Below are 18,777 nucleotides of genomic sequence, written 5' to 3'. Positions count from 1 at the left end.
TTCCTAACCATGGTGACTACATAACCACAATTTAAACACGCTCACTCATCCATTTGCTGCAAAAGAATTAGTGGCCTTACCATGGCTTAGTGTTTCGTCTGAACTCTGTGGCTACTGTAGAGTTAATTTGAGAAAGGGGTGGCTTCCAAAATAATAATAAAAAAATGGAAGAAGCAATGTTAAAATGCTGGTTTTCTCTAAGGTAGATTCCTTGATAAAGCTACCTTTTGGGAAGAAACACTGGACAAAGCATGAAAAAGCAAAAAGAATCCTATCCCCTGATTTTTCCCTATGACTTTTCGCAGGGTTAGATTTGATGAGAGGGAATGGGTTAATTGCCCTGTTCACGTGACAAGGCTGAATCCCTTCTAGGCACTATGGAGAGATGGGAAAGGCAAATAGCACATGTGGGCGGGAATTCATGTCTCCACCCTTTCCCTCACATTTTTTGGCTTCCTGCTCTATGAGGAACTGTGATTGCTAGACACGCAAGTTTCATTCTCTTCCCTTTTTGGAGAATCTGTGAGAAGTGACGCAGCAAAGGGCCCTGCCTGCAGATGTAAGGGACGAGCTGGCCACAGTATGGCCCCACTGGGGCTGTTCCCAGTTTTAGTGCCTATGGTAAGTGAGAACCTGAGGGAAAGTTTCAGAGGCTGGGAGGAGAGAACTAGCTGAAGTCTGGATTGAGGAGAATGATTCTGGGGTTGCTCTCCTGAGTTGTGTTTTATCCCCAGAACAGACATAAATGATGGAATCTAACAGATAAAAGCAGAAGATACTGGAAGTCAAAACACTAGGCAAATGCAACAATTGCCTTATCTGTGTATGTTGTTGCCTCTCTCTATTCCCTGAAAGAGGATTAAATTGTTTGACTTTTGATTTACTGCTCTTCCCTTTGAAGATTCCGCAGGAAAAGGCACAGTCTTGCTTTGCTTCCTGAAAAAGTGTTTCTCCACTTAGGCCTCTCGTGGACTTGCTGGGTGGAGCCTCTCTGGGGTGGGTGGGTGGTGGGTGCGTCGGTTGGTTGGTTTGCTTGTTTTTGCTTTCTGTCGCACTGAATTAACAATGCTGGAGTTGATTACTAAATCCTGGTTCAGCATCGTACTGAAATAATGTTGCAGTTGGTTAGTACCCAGTTCTGTATTTGCGTGAAATGTCAAAAGAGAGCTCAGTCAGTAAACTGAATAAGGAGTGAAGCTTTGCATGTTCTTACAGCTACCTCATGTTATATATCTCGATGACTGGGAGACTGTCCCTTGAAGAAAAACATTTATTTACTATCAAAACAGATTTTTTACACACAATATCTGGGTTCACATGTAATGCTAAGCCACTGTGGTTCGCATTTGAGAGCGATCCGTGGTGAGTTAGTGTGTCGTGGGGTGTGGGTTTCCACCCCTTTGATGGGTACTTTATCCACCCCTATTACCTACCCTCTGCAGTGGGGGTAATGTGCCCAGGGGTGGATTCCCATGTTGTGTGGCAGGCACTCTGTAGCTAAATCCGCATGCTCTGTGAAAAAATTGTGATGACCAGTGAGACGGCCACAACTTCTGGAAACACTCTGGTATGCACAGCTGTTCTCTGTGGTTGCCATTGCATAGCGACAGATGGAGCAGCCGGTGCAATGCGATTCCCACTGCAGTGGCTTCTGGGATAAGCGACGGCAGTGGGAGGATGGCAATCGAACTATGGAGTGGGGAGGGGTAAGAAGAGGCAGCTGGACAACCGTCTGTCAGGGATGCTTTAGGGTGGATTCCTGCATTGAGCAGGGGGTTGGACTCGATGGCCTTGTAGGCCCCTTCCAACTCTGCTATTCTATGGTTCTAAGTACATCACTTCGCACCACGTGGTTATCAGTCATGTGAGGACCACGTGCGTCATGGTTTTCCTACCCTTCCCCACTCTGCAATTCCGTCCCCCACCGTGATTGTGTGAATAGTGTGAATATTTGACAGATAGGAAACTGGCCTTCTGCACCCAAATTGTGTTTTGGGCCACCCCAAATCATACACTCACACATCCAGGGGACCCCAAATCCTACACCCACACATCCCAGGGACTTGCCCTCTACAAGTTGTCATTGACCTCTGCCTGACTCAAAGCTTTGTGTGTGTACATGGCACTGTCAAATATGGTGCACCACACCACTAATAGAATAGGTAGAAAGGAATAAGAAACTGTTGCTGTACACCCCAAATTAAGTTTGGGGCTCTCCATTTATCCAAAAGAGATCCAAGAGAAATTACTGCAAGACCCCAGAAAAGGCAGTACTTTTTGTCACCAATCTGGGGAGACGATGAACAATGTTCTTCCATTTCCACCCCTACATTTTATAAGTTTGAGGTTAGATAATAATAATAATAATAATAATAATAATAATAATAATAATAATAATTTTTATTTGTTACCCACTTCTCCCTCTGGATTGAGGTGGGGTAAACACAAATGCAAACACCATAAAATACATATAATTAATTAAAACATTTAAAACTAATACATTACTAAAAGCAGCACATTATTAAAAAGGCATCTTAAAATTCAACTGGGTAGGCCTGCCAGAAGAGATCAGTCTTTATGGCTTTCTTAAATTCCGGAAGACTGTTAAGTTGACGAATCTCTCCTGGCAAGCCATTCCACAAACTGGGAGCGGCAGAAGAAAAGGTCCTCTGGGTAATAGTTGTCAGCCTTGTTTTTGTTGGCTGGAGTAAATTCTTCTCAGAGCACCTGAGTGTGCGGGGAGGATTGTACGGGAGAAGGCGATCCCGCAGGTAGCCTGGACCCAAACCATGTGGAGCTTTAAAAGTGATAACCAACACTTTATACTTCACCCGGAAACTAATTGGCAGCCAGTGAAGAGATTTTAAAATTGGTGTAATGTGGTCACCCCTAGGTGTACCGGTGACCAGCCTGGCCGCCATATTTTGAACTAGCTGAAGTTTCCGGAGTAGGCACAAAGGTAGAGCACATTGCAGAAGCCGAGCCTTGAAGTTACCAGCGTGTGCACTACCGTCTTTAGGTCTTCCAACTCTAGGAAGGGGCACAGCTGGCGTATCAGTGGAAGCTGATAGTAGGCACTCCTGGCCGTTCCATCTATCTGGGCTGTCATTTGGAGCGATAGATCCAGAAGCACCCCCAAGCTGCGAACACAGTCTTTCAGAGGGAGTATAACCCCATCCAGAACTGGTTGACACACCTCCAAACCCAGGTTGTGGCCTTTGACAGCAAGCACCTCCATCTTGTCTGGATTCAGTTTGTTTTTCCTCATCCAGCCCATTACCGCCTCTAAACATTCATTCAGAAGAGACACACTATCCTTAGCTGACGCTGTTGTCGAAGGCATAGAGAAATATATTTGGGTGTCATTGGCATACTGATAGCACCCCGCCCCATGCCTCCAGATGATATCTCCCAGCGGTTTCATGTAAATATTAAATAGCATTGAGGATAGGATGGCAGCTGGTGGTACACCACACAACAGCTTCTTCTTTGAGGAGCAGCTATCCCCAAGCATCACCATCTGGAACCTGCCCAAGAGGTAGGACCGGAACCACTGAAGCACTGTGCTCCCGATTCCCAATCCCCTCAGGTGATCCAGATACCATGGTTGATGGTATCGAAAGCCGCTGAGGGGTCCAAAAGTACCAGCAAGGACACACTCCCTCTGTCAATACTCATGCGGAGATCATCCACTAAGGCGACCATAGCTGTCTCAACTCCGTATCCTGCTCTGAAGCCAGTTTGAAATGGGTCTAGAAAATCTTCATCATCCAAGACTGCTTGGAGTTGGAAGGTAACTGCCCTCTCGATCACTTTGCCCAAAAATGGAAGATTTGATACTGGTCTGTAATTATTAAGGTCCAGGGGGTCCAGGGAGGGCTTTTTTAAAAAAGTGGCCATACTACCGCCTCTTTTAAGCATGATGGAAAACTCCCCTCTCTGAGAAATGCATTAATAATATTCTGTAGTTGTTGTCTAACTGCATCTCCGCCCTGGACGACCAGCCATGAAGGACAGGGAGCCATGAAGGACAGGGATTGAGTGGGCAAGTCATCGTCCTCACTCATCCAAGCGGCTTGTCCACATCCTTGGTACTCACCAACTGAAACTGATGTAGATATTACTTTAAAAACATGGGAATGAGCTACAAATCATGGGTATTTAGAATTCTCCCATGGGATTGCAGATAGTCAGGGTGGAGCCTTGGGTTGTAACAGTAGTGGCACGGGGGGGGGGGTAAACCCCCCCCAATGCCAGGCTATTCAGGCTGTGCCTGCGCTTGCTGTGGGCCAACGCCGTGGCCCTGAAGCACTGAAGAAGTGCATTAATGTCTAAACTGGTGTCTAGCAAGAATTTCTCTCTAATCTTTGTATAAAAACAATATCAGAGTAAAACATGGACAACTGATTCATTTTCATTGCTTCCACATGCTTGATGAGGAGGTGCAAGGAATGTTTATCAAATTTGCAAATGACACAAAATTGGGTGGGATAGCTAATACCCTGGAAGACAGAAAAAAACTTTGAAGTGATTTTGATGGACAACAAAATGAAATTTCTTAGGGATAAATGCCAGGATCTACACCTAGGAAAAAGAAACCAACTGCACAGTTACAAGATGGAGAACACATGGCTCAGCAATACTACAAGCGAGAAGGATCTTGGCGTAGTTGTAGATAACAAGCTGAATATGAGCCAACAGTGTGATGTGGCTGCAAAAGAAGCACGTGTTATTTTGGGCTGCATTAATAGAAGTATAGCTTCCAAATCACGTGAGGTACTGGTTCCTCTCTATTCAGCACTGGTTAGGCCTCATTTTGAGTATTGTGTCCAGTTCTGGGCACCACACTTCAAGAAGGATGCAGACAAGCTCGAGGGGGTTCAGAGGAGGGCAATGAGGATGGTCAGTGGTCTGGAAACAAAGCCCTGTGAGGAGAGATTGAAAGAACTGGGCATGTTTAGCCTTGAGAAAAGAAGGCTGGCACTCTTCAAATACTTGAAAGGTTGTCACACAGAGGAGGGCCACGATATCTTCTTGATCATACAGAACATGGACTAATGGGCTGAAGTTACAGGAAGCCAGATTCCGGCTGGACATCAGGAAAAACTTCCTGACTGTAAGAGCAGTATGACAATGGAACCAATTACCTAGAGAGGTAGTGAGAGGCAGTTGAACAACCACCTGTCAGGGATGCTTTAAGGTGGATTCCTGCACTGAGCAGGGGGTTGGACTCGATGGCCTAATAGGCTCCTTCGAACTCTATGATACCTTATTTTCAGCCTCATAGAGCCCTTTCCCCTCACTCAGCATCAGGGAGCCAGGCAAGCCCAGATGCCGGTTGATTTCTGCTGATAATCGCATACACTTTCCAGATACTGGTAATAGTATTTTATATATTCCATCTTGACTTGTTGGGGCTATTAGCACTTTCCACTTGCAAGCTGTATACAGATTTTTTTTTTTTTGAAAAAAACAATGTTACTAGATCCCTGTAAGACTTCAGGCGGAAATTAGGAGTGGGGGAAGAATTTGTGGGAAGGAGATATTTAAAGTTTTGCAGCCATTGCTGCTCTCAACCCCCTTGCTCCAAATCCTGCTTTTTGCCCCCACTGGGGAAAATACACAGTGGACTAGTTTCTCTCTTGCCTCCCTGTGCATTTGGTGGGTTGGTTGGGGGTAGCTGCTAGGAGAATAACTTTAAATGCAACCTTGCCCAACCTGGCACTGTCTAGATGTTTGGACCACAATAAGAGACATCTTGAGGGCAGATGGAGACAAACTCTTAGTGGATGGAACCAAACACTAGTAAGGAATATTCAGGGGCAGTGAGGGTAGCAAAAATCCAATACTTCAAATCCTCAATCTACTATCAAAACCTCAATCTGCCGCCCAGCAGAGCTTTCCAGAGATGTCTGGGGCCTATTACATGCTGGTCCCAAAGACATGGTAGAACCATCTGAGGCCCGCTGTAATGAATTTGCTAGGTACTTCCAGAATAAAATCTTTTGCATCCGCCAGGACTTCGACTCCAGTGTTACAGCAGGAGAATCCAGGGAAGTATCCAGAGCACAACCTTGTCCAGTTTCTTTGGATGAGTTTCAGTTGGTACAGCTCAAGGATGTTGACAAGGTGCTCGGACAGGTTCGTGCAACCACTTCCGTATTGGATTCTTGCCCCTCTTGGCTAACAAAAGCTAGCAGGGATGGAACAGCAGGCTGGGCCAAGGAAGTGATTAATGCCTCCCTGCGGGAGGGAGTGGTCCTGGGCCGTCTGAAAGAGGCGGCAGTGAGACCACTCCTGAAGAAACCTTCCTTGGACCCAGAAAATCTTAGCAATTATAGGCCAGCGGCAAATGTTCCATTCCTGGGCAAGGTCCTTGAGCAGGTGGTTGCAGGCCAGCTCCAGACACTCTTGGATGAGACTGATTATCTGGATCCATTTCAGTCAGGTTTCAGGCCTGGTTTTGGCATGGAAACAGCCTTGGTCGCCCTGTATGATGACCTATGTCGGGAGAAAGACAGGGGGAGTGTGACTCTGTTGATTCTCCTTGATCTCTCAGCAGCTTTCGATACCATCGACCATGATATCCTTCTGGAACATCTGGCTGAGTTGGGAGTGGGAGGTACTGCTTTGCAGTGGTTCCACTCTTACTTGGTGGGCTGTCTCCAGAAGGTGGTGCTTGGGGAACATTGCTCAGCCCTGTGGATTCTCCAGTATGGGGTTCTACAGGGGTCAGTCTTGTCCCCCATGCTGTTTAACATGTACATGAAGCTGTTGGGTGCAGTCATCTGGAGTTTTGGAGTGCATTGTCATCAGTATGCTGATGACACACAGCTCTACTTCTGCTTTTCAACCATCAGGTGAGGCTGTGGATGTGCTGAACTGGTGCCTAGCTGCAAGAATGGACTGGATGAGGGCTAATAAACTGAAACTCAATCCAGACAAGACTGAGATGCTGCTGGTGGGTGGTTCTTCTGTCCAGATGGTGGGTGTTCAACCTATTCTGGATGGGGTTGCACTCCCCCTGAAGGAGCAGGTTTGTAGCTTGGGAGTTCTCCTAGAACCATCTCTGTCACTTGAGGCCCAGGCATTTAACAGCGTTTAACAACATATGCTAAGTTTGTTTGTTTTTAATGGACCCCAGAACTGTTGTTGATTAAATGGATACTGTTGTTTTATACTTTTGTTTTTATATTTTTGATGGTTTTAAATTTTGTATGCTTTTTAATGTTCACTGTTTTTAACTTTTGTAAACTGCCCAGAGAGCTTCGGCTATGGGGCGGTATATAAATGTAATAAATAAATACATAAACAAACAAACTCCCAGCATTCCTGACTATTGGCCAGGCTGGCTTGGACTGATGGGAGTTTTAAGTTCAAAACATCTGGAGAAGCACCAGATTGGGGAAGGCCGGTTTAGAGTAAGAATAGCTGGCAGTGATAGGGTTAAACACCCCTTACCAGGATTCCTTCCTCTCTTCCTAATTGCAGCCTTCCGCTTAGGAAAGGAAAGGAACCTCTCGTGCAAGCACTGAGTCATTACTGACTCTTGGAGGGACGCCAGCTTTTGCTGACGTTTTCTTGGCAGGCCTTATAGCGGGGTGGTTTGCCCTTGCCTTCCCCGGCCGTTATTACCTTTCCCCCAGCTAACTGTGTACTTATTTTACCGACCTCGGGAGGATGGAAGGCTGAGTCGACCCAAGCTGGCTGCCTGAAACCAGCTTCCGCTGGGATCGAACTCAGGCCATGGGGAGAGTTTCAGCTGCAGAAACTGCTGCTTTACCGCTCTGCGCCACATGAGGCTCTATAGCCTTCCGCTTACTTTCATCCAAAACTTTTTAAAAAGGAAGAACTTTGGGGGAAAGTTTTACGCTTTTACATTTCATATTGCACTTGTGAACTCACCAAAGAGCTTTGTTTTAAGATTTGGTTTGTGTCATTTTTTTTAGAATTTATCACACAATCCTATGCATATTTACTTAGAAGTAAGTCCCAACTTACTGCCAATGGGTATTAGGAACCCTTCGGGACAGTGTAAAAGCCGGAACGGAACAGAACAGGCCAGAACGACCCTTTTATATTAAAAAACCTATACCAAAAACAGTGGCATGTGTTAGCAATACTTGGGAGCAATATTTTAGGACTACAACCATTGCAATATTATATCACTATTAACCCCAGACCCCAAAACAACATCCGGAACAGAATGGGATGGCTGGAACGGCCACTTCTGAATGACTGATATCAACCAAACTCACCAGTCACACATAACTCCATGGCAGGGATGCAATAAGCCACAAATCGTCCAAAGAAACTGTGTTCCGATACCAGTTCCACGCATAGTCCATATTGCACAAAATCTGCCGGAACAGCAGCTTCCAAGTGAGGTGCCACCACTATAGGCCTCCATCACACGTAATTTCTCCCCGTTTTGTCTCTCTGTGTTTTGTTTTGTTTTTTACCTCTGATGTTCTTTCTCTTTTTTGCTCTTCCACTCCACCCCGCCCCTTCTCTTTCTCCCACCAGTTCATTGGTTGCTCCTTCCCCCTGCTCAAGACAGGTCCTGTCAGATGAATACTTCTGCCTGGCAAAACTAAAATGACCCTTTAGTCTGGCTCTTTGGTTGGCATCGAGGGAGTACAATCCTGTCTCTGCAGAGAATTGGACATTGTACAACTTTAAAAAACACTTTTGAGCCTGGGGTGCAAGGTTTGGGTTTTGTATTAAGGCTTGGAGCTGGCTGCTGGGAGACATCACTTTTCCCTGCCAGGACCTGATGCAATCCATTTAAGCCAACAGCAAGGCTCCCTCACAGCACCCCCCAACAAAGGAAAACACACTTAGGGAAAATAATCCAGACTTTAGGCGTTCTAGGAAAAGATGGAAAAGGCTGGGGAAGAGGTGGGGTGTCAGCAGGACAGGCACGGCATCATGTGAGTACCATGCTGCAAATCCGTGCACCAGGCATGGCGAGAGTGCACTAAATCACTGGTGAGATGGAGCTCTGAGACTTTAAAAAAAAAGCTTCTGAGTGACCACACTATTAAAAGTCTGTTCTATATGAGTTTACTCAGAAGTAAGTCTCTCTCTCTATTCAGTGGGGTTTACTATTTATCTTTAAAACTTACGCAGATGTAAGCATTTTGGTTACCTTGGAGCAAAGGAGGGGACCTGACCACCTTTACAAAAGAAATTAAAATGATTGTTCATCTGCCCACCCTTTGAAACGAGCAAAACAAACCTTTGCTTCTCCTCCGCTGTAAGCCTTTCACTAGCATAGAAGTGCTCCAGGTGAAAAGATACATGAGCTGAAAGAGTGCAACAATGCACAGACATGAAAGTGCCCCAGCGGTCAACTCGTTAAGGAAATGGAGGGGGAAACAGCGGATAAAAAAAGTAGGTGTGATCACAAACACACAAGCAAAATATTTATTATGTATTACATTTTTATACCGCCCAATAGCCGAAGCTCTCTGGGCGGTTCACAAAAATTAAAACCATGAAGAGCATAAAAACAACCAACAAATTTAAAACATACATACAAAATACAATATAAAAAGCACAACCAGAATAGGTTTAAATATGAGATTAAAACAGTGAAGTTTAAATTTAAGTTAAATTAGGTGTTAAAATACTGAGAAAATAAAAAGGTCTTCAACTGGGGACGGAAAGAAAACAGTGTAGGTGTCACGCGGACCTCTCTGGGGAGCTCGTTCCACAACCGGGGTGCCACAGCAGAGAAAGCCCTCCCCCTAGTAGCCCCCTGCCTCACTTCCTTCCACCTAATACCCAAATCGTGCACATGCTCATGGCACAAGTAAACCCATCCCTCTTCTTAACCCCCAGGACACCCCCTACTACCCCCAATTTTTTTCATTTTTTTCTGGGTGCCTGAGCTGTAGTCACCCACCATTTTTATTTTCTAAGAATGGCTCTGGGGCCCACATGTGGCTTAGAGCCATTGCTGGAAATACACACCCCTGGAGGCCAGCACTTTATTTTGAAGCACACCAGTTATTAAAGAAATAAAAATAATAAAAATCAGGAGGGGCAGTATGTCTGGTAGACACCAATAGGGGTGCCTGTGGGCACCACATTGATGATCCCAGGTTTAGAAGATGCTGAATCTTGTACAATTCAAGAAGCAAATAAACAAAATTTGCTATGTAACTACTTGCTTTTTTGCTTTGCTCTGATGTCCTTTTCTACATGAGAATAGCACAGCTATTCTTCAATCAGAATAAAGGTTTTGTAATCATTTAGGAAAGAGATTTTACTCTATTATCCACTGCACTAAACAATGTATCTTTCTGGAAGCTCCTTCTCTTTCATGAAGCCTTGAAAATCCCAGCTGTGAGCCCTTCACTGAAGAAAAGTAATTTACTTGTACTGTTTTTCTTTGCAGATCAAACTAATCCTGATTCAGATGAAGACTGGAGAATCCTTGGGGTTAACTCTGATCCGCAATACGATACAAGGGGGAGTTGCAGACAAAGAGGACTTTATTCACTCCAGTGGAAGAGAACGGAGGGAGCAGCCATGCCAGAAAGGATACTTTCCTCACCCTAATGGAACCCACTGCTGCTATAGATGCCACAGAGGTACGATAGAATATAAAATGGAGTAATATCTATTTAATACCATGATGCTTACCACTGTAAACAAGCAAACACGTACCTGACTACTGCTTATATTTCAGTGGGATATTGCCATGGAAATCCAACACAGTCATATTGGACTTCAGAAGAGGAAACTTCTCTAAAACGAGGGAGTCAAGAAGGTGGGGAGAGCAGTATGATGACCCCTAGACAAAATTTGAGGGGTCATAGGATAGTTTGGATTCCTGTATCTGAGGTCAGAGAAAGTTCTCTGACCTTGGACCCAGAAGTCCGAGCACCCTCACAAAAGCAAGTTTGGAAAAGATGAAAAGGGGTCTTTCTGTGGTTGGCGAGGGGAGAAGTCTGAGGAAGTGGGGTGATGAATTATCCCCAGCCTCCTTCCCCCACCATCCCCAACGCCTCAGTTAGACAGGAGAAAACATCCATCTAGCAAAAATGCAGAGTGGGGGAAGCGGGGAGACAAAGATTGCCTCTGTGCTCCTTCCACTTTGTATTGGATGCCCATCAAACTGGGAGTTTGGAGGCTGATGGGCATCTGGATAGGATTGTGCCCTAAATCTCCAAAATCCATGGAGGTTATTCAAAACCACAATAATAGAAGTTCAGCAAGAATGTATACTACAAGTAAGGAAATATACCACAAAGTCTAAGAGGACCCCAGCATAGTTAATGAGCAATGTCGAAGAAGCTATTAGAAAAAAGGCTTCCTTCTGAAAACGAAATTCTTGCCCGAGTGAGGAAAACAAAAGGGAGCACAAGCTTGCACAAAGGAAATGCAAGAAGTCAAAAAGAGATGCAAAGAAAGCATTTTGAGGAGCATGATTTGTTTATTTGACTTGTACCCTGCCTTCCTATAAAAAATAGCACTCAAGGTGGCTTACAGTCATTAATAAAATGACAAGAACAATAGAATTGCCCTCTTAGTGAAAGTTAATCTAATCAGGAAACTAGATACATATAAGACTGTATATACAGTTAGGCCTGGTTCATGCTTTCCCTTGAATACAGTGATGGGGAAGGAGGCAGAGAACTTCAGTTATTTGAAATTCTGAGCGGGGAACCATTGTCACACCCCTGATGTTAGAGAGGGATGTCAACTCTGCCATGTAGTCCAGTGTTGTTGGTGTTTTAAGGAAATTCAGATGGGGCTGTATAATTGATTGTAGCAGCAGTGCAATTTAGTGATACATATACATAGCTTTAAGAGGAAGGAAGTACTTTTTCACACAGCACATAATTAAACTATGGAATATGCTGCCACAAAGCATAGTGATGGCCACTAATTTGGACAACTTTAAAAGGGGTTAGACAAATTCCTGGAAGATAGTCCTGATGGCTACATGGTATCTCTAGTACATACAGCACTTGCTGGGAAATATGGGGCAGAGGGTGCTGTTACACCCATGTCTCTCTGGTTGGCCACTGTGTGAACAAAATGCTGGACTAAATGGCCCCTTGGCCTGATCTAGTATTGCTCTTCTTATGTTCTTAAGAGAGCCCGCCATTTTTATCTCTTGCAGGAGGCCCCATCTCTCTCTTAGTGTTGGCCTTGGGGATGGGACAGTGGGCATCACAGCTCCACAGTATTTTCTCATGGACTATAGAAATAAAGAAACCTCTTGTGAAAGTGCCAGACTCTATTGTGTGTTGCCTGCAGAGCCTAGCAGTGGGCTGCAACCTGACCAGGTTACCCTAACCCCACTCCCACCCCAATATTAACCATGCCATTCAACTCTATAATGGCCTTTGGCCCAAAGGGAATCATGGAAAGAACCGAGGGTGTCAGGGGTGGATGGAAAGACATTGGCTGAATACCAGGTTTACCCATTGAGAAACTATGGGAGTAGACCTGCTGTACACATTTCTCAGACATGAAATCCATCTATCTTGGTAAAACTGATGACCAGGAAGGGATCTACACTTATCAAAAATGTTAATGGTTACCATAACTGCTCGGGTAACATGACGCTCATCTTGTAATGTTCTATCTCTGTTGTTTTCTCCTTCTTTCTTTCGATATAAATTCTAAAACCACCAGGAAATATAACATTTACAGTGGTTAAAAAAAACGTTATAAGCACTAGTGTAGATCCCTTCCAGGTGTTATCACTGCTCAGTCATCATACCTACCAGATTGTATCAGGGCTTTTTAAAAAATATGCAACCCTACACAAAATTTACAGTTCAAGGAAGAATATGGAATTCCAAAAGAACATTGTTAAAATTCTAGCCATGCAAAAGTTGTATTGATAGCTGATGTAAAAAGTGGCTAAAAACCATGTGAAAAGTAAAAATTAGTCATTCAGACTCCTCTAAAACCTGATCAATGGGAGGGAATCTACACGTTGTACTGAAGGCGCACGCAAGCGCTTTCAGTGCGACCCGAAACCGCGTGTGTAGATCCTGCTGGAAGAGGCGCAGGAAGAGGTGGAGAAGGAGGCGGCTGGGGTATCTGGCCACGTCCTTGCTGCCGCCGCCGCCCACCACCACCACATCCCCACTGGCCTCCTGCTGCCGGCACCCATCCCGGTTTCTTCCCTCCTCACCATGAGTAGCCGGGGTCAGCAGAGGCTCTTTCGCCGGCAGCAGGAGGCCGGCGGGGAGGTGGTGGTGGGTGGCGGCGGCAAGGACGCGGCTGGATTCCCCAGCCGCCTCCTTCTCCGCCTCTTCCTGCGCCTCTTCCAGGGCAGGATCTACACACGCGGTTTCGGGTCGCACTGAAGGAGCTTGCGTGCGCCTTCAGTACGACGTGCAGATCCCCTCAAGCTTACTCATTTTGTCTTCCACAGACTCCACTGCTACTCTCTAGAGCGTCCTTCCCCAACCTGGTGCCCTTCAGACGTTTTGGATTTCAACTCCAATCAGCCCCGGCCCACAAGACTCATGGTCTGGAACGCTGACCTTGCAGCCCAAAGCACCTGGAGGGCACGAGGTTTGAGAAGGCTGCTATAGCAAGCATTCACCAATGTTTCCAAGATGAAGGAAATCATTTTGGGATGAGTCATGTGAAGTTGTCAATGTTACGAAAAGGACAGAGAAGCCATAAAATATACAATCTGATATTCTTAAGACAGCTGTGCTGTGTTTGCATATTTGGGTTTGTTTTTCTCTTGTTCCTAGGTGTTTTCTTTTATCCCTCATTCTAAATAAAGTTTTGTTGACGGATGCTCCTTGAATATAACACTCTTCTGCATTAGTACTGTTCAATTTCAATGACGTTCTTCTACTATGTGCAGGCTTCGAAATGTTCCAGAAAGTGATCCTCAGTAACAAAGAGCACACATACACACACACAAGGAAATTGCACAGGTGTGTTGTAGTGGCACACGCTATGTACACAAATTACAACTACAAAGTGGTGTGCAGTTTTGCTCCCGCCCCCAGAAAAATTCCAGTTGAAGCCCATGGAAGCATTTCTAAATTTTATTTTACCTCCACTCCCTGATAATGCTAAACAGACAATTTCATTCTATGTTCAGCTCTGCATGTCTTGTCTCACTGGGTGACTCACCTGCACCCCTGACTTTCACTTAACAGTTCTGCAATTATTTTGCAGGAACGTATGTTGCACAACACTGTTTAGAAAAAGACAAGACAACCACTTGCTTAGAATGCCCCCCGGGCACCTACATGTCTCGTGAGAATTACGCAAACAAGTGTTTGGGATGCCAAGACTGTCGTTCAAGTAAGTCTGTTCTTGATATGTATGGTTAGAGTGGTTCTGAAAGATATATATTTGGAACTTTGTGTATGGGCTGAATGGGGAGGATGAGCCAGGACAAAGCCAGGACCAGGAATCATATGAAAAATGGGTTAAATGGCAGGTTAAATAACAACATAAACCTATTAAGAATGTTATGGGCTTGTTCACACGTCATGTTAGCCCATGGTGGGTGACTAGCCACATAGGGTGGGTTGTTTTGCAATAGCCTCCCTGGGTGGTTAGCAGATCTATGATACAATCATTTCTTCCCCCACCCCCAGTTCTTCATGACGCATTCCCAGGGGACCTGGCAGCAGAGCCGTCTTGTCTTCTTCAAAAGAAACAAGGTGCAACGTATTTTTTATTTCCTTGTTCCAACCTTGCACAAGATGGGAATGAAGAAATAAAAGAAACATAGAAAGGAAGATGGTGGGGGGAGTGGATACCCAAATCTGGTATTGTCCTAGAATGCTTGCCCACCCCAACATGAAAGGGAACATGCAGGTTAAATGGGTATTTGAGATCCTTCTCATATCCCCCAGTTCACAGGTTCTCCATTCATACCTTTTAAAAGTCAAGCCATGAGAAGCATCTTTTGGAGGGTGGGGGTAGGAGTGGATGCTTAAGTGGTGACTGTAGCCCTTCTGGATGGATGGATGGAGGAAATGAGAAGGTTCTCAAACACCACCTTACCTGCAGATTCCCCATTTGTGGTGGGGTGGACCAGCACCCTAGGAGGGTCCCAGACTTAGGCATATACTCTCCCCACCCTCTTTCCCATGCATTTTTAAAAAATCTTCATTCCCATCTTACACAAGATCAGAACAAGGAATTTGATTCCCCTCCCCTTATGCCCCATTTCTCCTGAAGAAGCGGGGGCGCCAGGCACAAAGGTGGGGGGAGTGGGAGAGTGCAGTTGGCACCTCCTCCCACCCCATCCCAGGCACCCTGCCTCTTCACTAGGAACGGAGTGCTTTCTCAGCTCCCTGTAGGGACCTGTGGGGGTCACTTCCTCTGCCTTGCGCCTGACAGCTGTCAAGACTGTCTCCCTGCCTGTACTCTTGCATGTTTTGGCGACGTGCAGGAATGTAGGTGGGGCCAAAGCGACATCCTTCAGTTTCCCACTGTTGCACAGATGCACAGTAGCAGTAAAATAAAGGGTTTTTAAAAGGCCCACTTGTGCACTTTCCCCAGTTATGAGAAAGTGCAGGAAGTGCAGGGGCTGATAAAAGCTCCTTGTGGGCAAAATAATCCACCCTGCAGGCTGTGGGTTCCCAAGGTGGGAACACAACCCACCCTGAGAAGCACAGTCTGGGTTCGCACAGCATGCTAATTAACAATTAGTTTGTTTGTTCGGGAAAACAAACCATTGTTGGTTGTAGTGTTGTGTGAAGCCGGTCCTAGTGAGACTTATCGATGCAAGATTTATTTTGAGAGCATCAAATAAATTTTGGTATACTGCTTTTTCTTAAGCTCAAAGCAGTTTATAGAAATACTATGTAAAATGTAAACACACAATAATGAATAACTATCCAGAGCAACAAATTCCATTTTTTAAAAAGCTTTATCAAAAAGGAATTAATTTGTTTCCTTTTGTGAAGGCCCAGAAAAAATCCAGAAAAAAACTGTGTTTTCCCTGTTTTTTTCTGAAGTCTTTTTTTTGTTGTTGTTTGTTTTTTTAACCCAAAATTGGAAAAAATGGATTATGGAATGTTTAATTATAGCATGATGAAAAAAATGTTTAAGACAAATAATTTTCTTTGTTACTAATGTTGATGGTTCCGGGGGTTTTAAAATTGTGTTTGTTTGTTTGTTTTTGCCAGCTCCTCATAAACTGGCAAAACCAAAGAGGTTCCTTAAAGTTTGTTACAAAAATAAAAATAAAAATTTAAGAAAGTTAATTCAATTTGTAATAATTGTTTGAATACACTGTACTTTTAATATACCAAATGTGATAATTTTATGCCAAACCAATTTGTACATAATTACAATTTATGTTCCCAAAGTAGCAAAGTGACTTTCAATCTGTAAAAAGTGCTAATATTGCTTTTTTTCAATCTTTCCAAAAATCTCAATTTATTTATTTTTTTTAAAAAGGTTAAAAAACACATTTTTTCCCCATGGCTTCAAAATTTCCAGAGATTTTACATCTCTAGTTCAGAATGATCTATGTGAAATTGATCAACACTCTCTCCTCCACACCCACAACTCTCGTCCTAGATTTTGGGCAGATAGTAATTTCCAGTTGTACCTCTGAGGAAGATACAGTGTGTGGCTGTGCTGCAAATCAGTTTCGGACCAGCGACACTTCTGAGTTCTTTTGCAAGAATTGCAGTGCTTGTCACAATGGAACAATCAGGCAAACTTGTGAGTATGACCGGGACAAAATCAATGGGAATCCACTCACCCCATCATTCATCCTGGAAACAGACCCCCTGCTCTATAGCAATGCTCCTTGTCTTCAGTGCAATCCCTTTGGGCTCTGACAAAATTTCTTTGTTCCCTAGCACTAAAACCTTAAACTACAATCCATCAACTTTATCCTCCAACTGCCTAAAATGTTGCGCACTTCTGCACCTTGACCCATTGTGAAATTTTGGGGCTGTCTTCATGGCACCAGGTTGGCACCACTCCGCCATCAAACCCCGCGCTGTTGCTGGTGCACTGCGGTGGCAAGTCTTCCTTATGAGGGGAGGTAGTGTGGGCTCTCCGGCGGCCATTAGACTCACTGCACCCACCCCTCCCGGGTGCTTCTGGTGACAAATAGGATGTCACCTTCCACCCAAGCACGCCCCTGGAGCAGCTCCGAGTAAGGACATGCTGGCTGAAGAGCTGGGCTGACCTCCCTCTGGCTGGAAAAGTCAGGGCAAGTCCCCAGTTTTTCAGCCACACATCTTTGCCCCGGGTTGGCTTCGAATCTGTGACTGCATCATATAATGGATGCATCGCAGATTCGGAGCCACCCTGGAGCAAAGACGATGTCAAGACAGATGCTTTGTTCTCATGGGGGTTGGACTCGATGGCCTTGTAGGCCCCTTCCAACTCAGCTATTCTATGATTCTATGAACCAGTGCAATGGACTGATTAATTCTCCTTCAGCCATTGTACTTGTTCATCCATTCTCTGCCATTTTAAGCAGGAAACTGTATGGTGTGTTGTTGTTGTTGTTGTTTTTAAACTCCTTCGCCTCGCACTGCAATTTGGTTGGAGCACCCCACAACTCCTGTTAAATTTTCTTTAATACCACCAGAAATTCTAAACTCAAATATCCCGCATCACATCTAATTTGGCCCTGGACCATCAGTATTGGCATATTGTTTCTAGCTAATCATTATAAGCTTCTCTCACTTTTCTTCCCAGGTACAACATTCAGTGACACAGTATGCGAGTGTCACTATGGGTTCTTTCTCCAGACAGGTGAAAACAACTGCTCCCCATGCAGCAGGTGGGTAATCTTATTGTCTCTCCTTGTCAAACATATTATGGGCAACCTGTGGGCCACATGCTGCCCGTGGCTGATTTCTGTGTGTGGCCCACAGGACCATTCCCTCCCGCTTATTCACCTCCTCGTTCCCTAGCTGATTTGTCCTGGAAATGGCTGAGGAGCAAGTTCCACGGCTGTTTCCAGCACTAAGATCTACAGGCAATGAAACAGGCTGGACGACGGCTAGAGTGCAGGTGGCGTAGGTCTCGGAGCGAGTATGGTCGAAGATCAGCAAAGACACTTAGTTGTGCCTGTTACGCGGCAGTGAGGATGGCAAAAGAATCTTATTATGCCTCCTCAATTTTATCTTCAAAATGCCGCCCAGCAGAATTATTCTGAGTGGTGAAGAGCCTGTTGGGAGGAGGCTCGGGCTCTGGGAAACCAGAATTGGAACCCTCGGTAACCTGCTGTAATAAATTTGCTAGGCACTTCGAGGAGAAAGTTGCTCGTACTCGCTCAGAACTTGATGCCACAGTTATCGAAGAGCCTGGGGAGGTGTTCAGCGCCCCATCTGGTCATGTTTCTTGGGATCAGTTCCAGGTGTTGCAGCCTGATGATGTGGACAAGATGCTTGAATCAGTCCATCCCATCACATGTAAGTTTGACCCTCGCCCATCCTGGCTAATTCGATCTAGCAGAGGTGGATTGGTTGGGTGGGTCCAGGGGGTGGTAAATGCCTCCCTCTGTCAGGGAGTGGTGCCTGCTGCCTTGAAAGGTTGTAGTGCACCCTCTCCTGAAGAGGCTCTCGCTGGACCCAGAAGTGTGTGAGAATTACTGCCCCATCACTAATATCCCCTTTTGGGGCAAGGTGCTTGAGCTTGTGGTGGCTGGGCAACTTCAGAAGTTCTTGGAAGAAACGGATTATCTGGGCCCATTTCAGTCTGGTTTCAGGCCAGGGCACGGCACTGAAACAGCCTTGGTGGCTCTGACTGACAACCTACTCTGGGTGAAAGACAGCGGGAGTGCTACCC

General features: G+C 45.2%; 1 protein-coding gene across 1 annotated transcript in view; it reads left to right on the top strand.

Moving 5' to 3' along the window:
* The first annotated feature begins 484 nt into the window (after positions 1–484).
* LOC134400494 (tumor necrosis factor receptor superfamily member 1A-like) overlaps positions 485–18,777 on the top strand; it is a 33,957-nt gene continuing 15,664 nt past the window's right edge. Inside the window, exons 1-5 of the mRNA XM_063128835.1 lie at positions 485–621; positions 10,406–10,601; positions 14,176–14,304; positions 16,543–16,689; positions 17,683–17,767. Coding sequence (XP_062984905.1) covers positions 583–621; positions 10,406–10,601; positions 14,176–14,304; positions 16,543–16,689; positions 17,683–17,767 — 596 coding nt within the window. The 5' untranslated portion in view covers positions 485–582. The remainder of the gene's footprint in view (positions 622–10,405; positions 10,602–14,175; positions 14,305–16,542; positions 16,690–17,682; positions 17,768–18,777) is intronic.

This window comes from Elgaria multicarinata, chromosome 6 (genome assembly GCF_023053635.1).
Source record: "Elgaria multicarinata webbii isolate HBS135686 ecotype San Diego chromosome 6, rElgMul1.1.pri, whole genome shotgun sequence".
Taxonomy (NCBI): Eukaryota; Metazoa; Chordata; class Lepidosauria; order Squamata; family Anguidae; genus Elgaria; species Elgaria multicarinata.
This window is presented reverse-complemented; position numbering and strand designations above follow the sequence as displayed.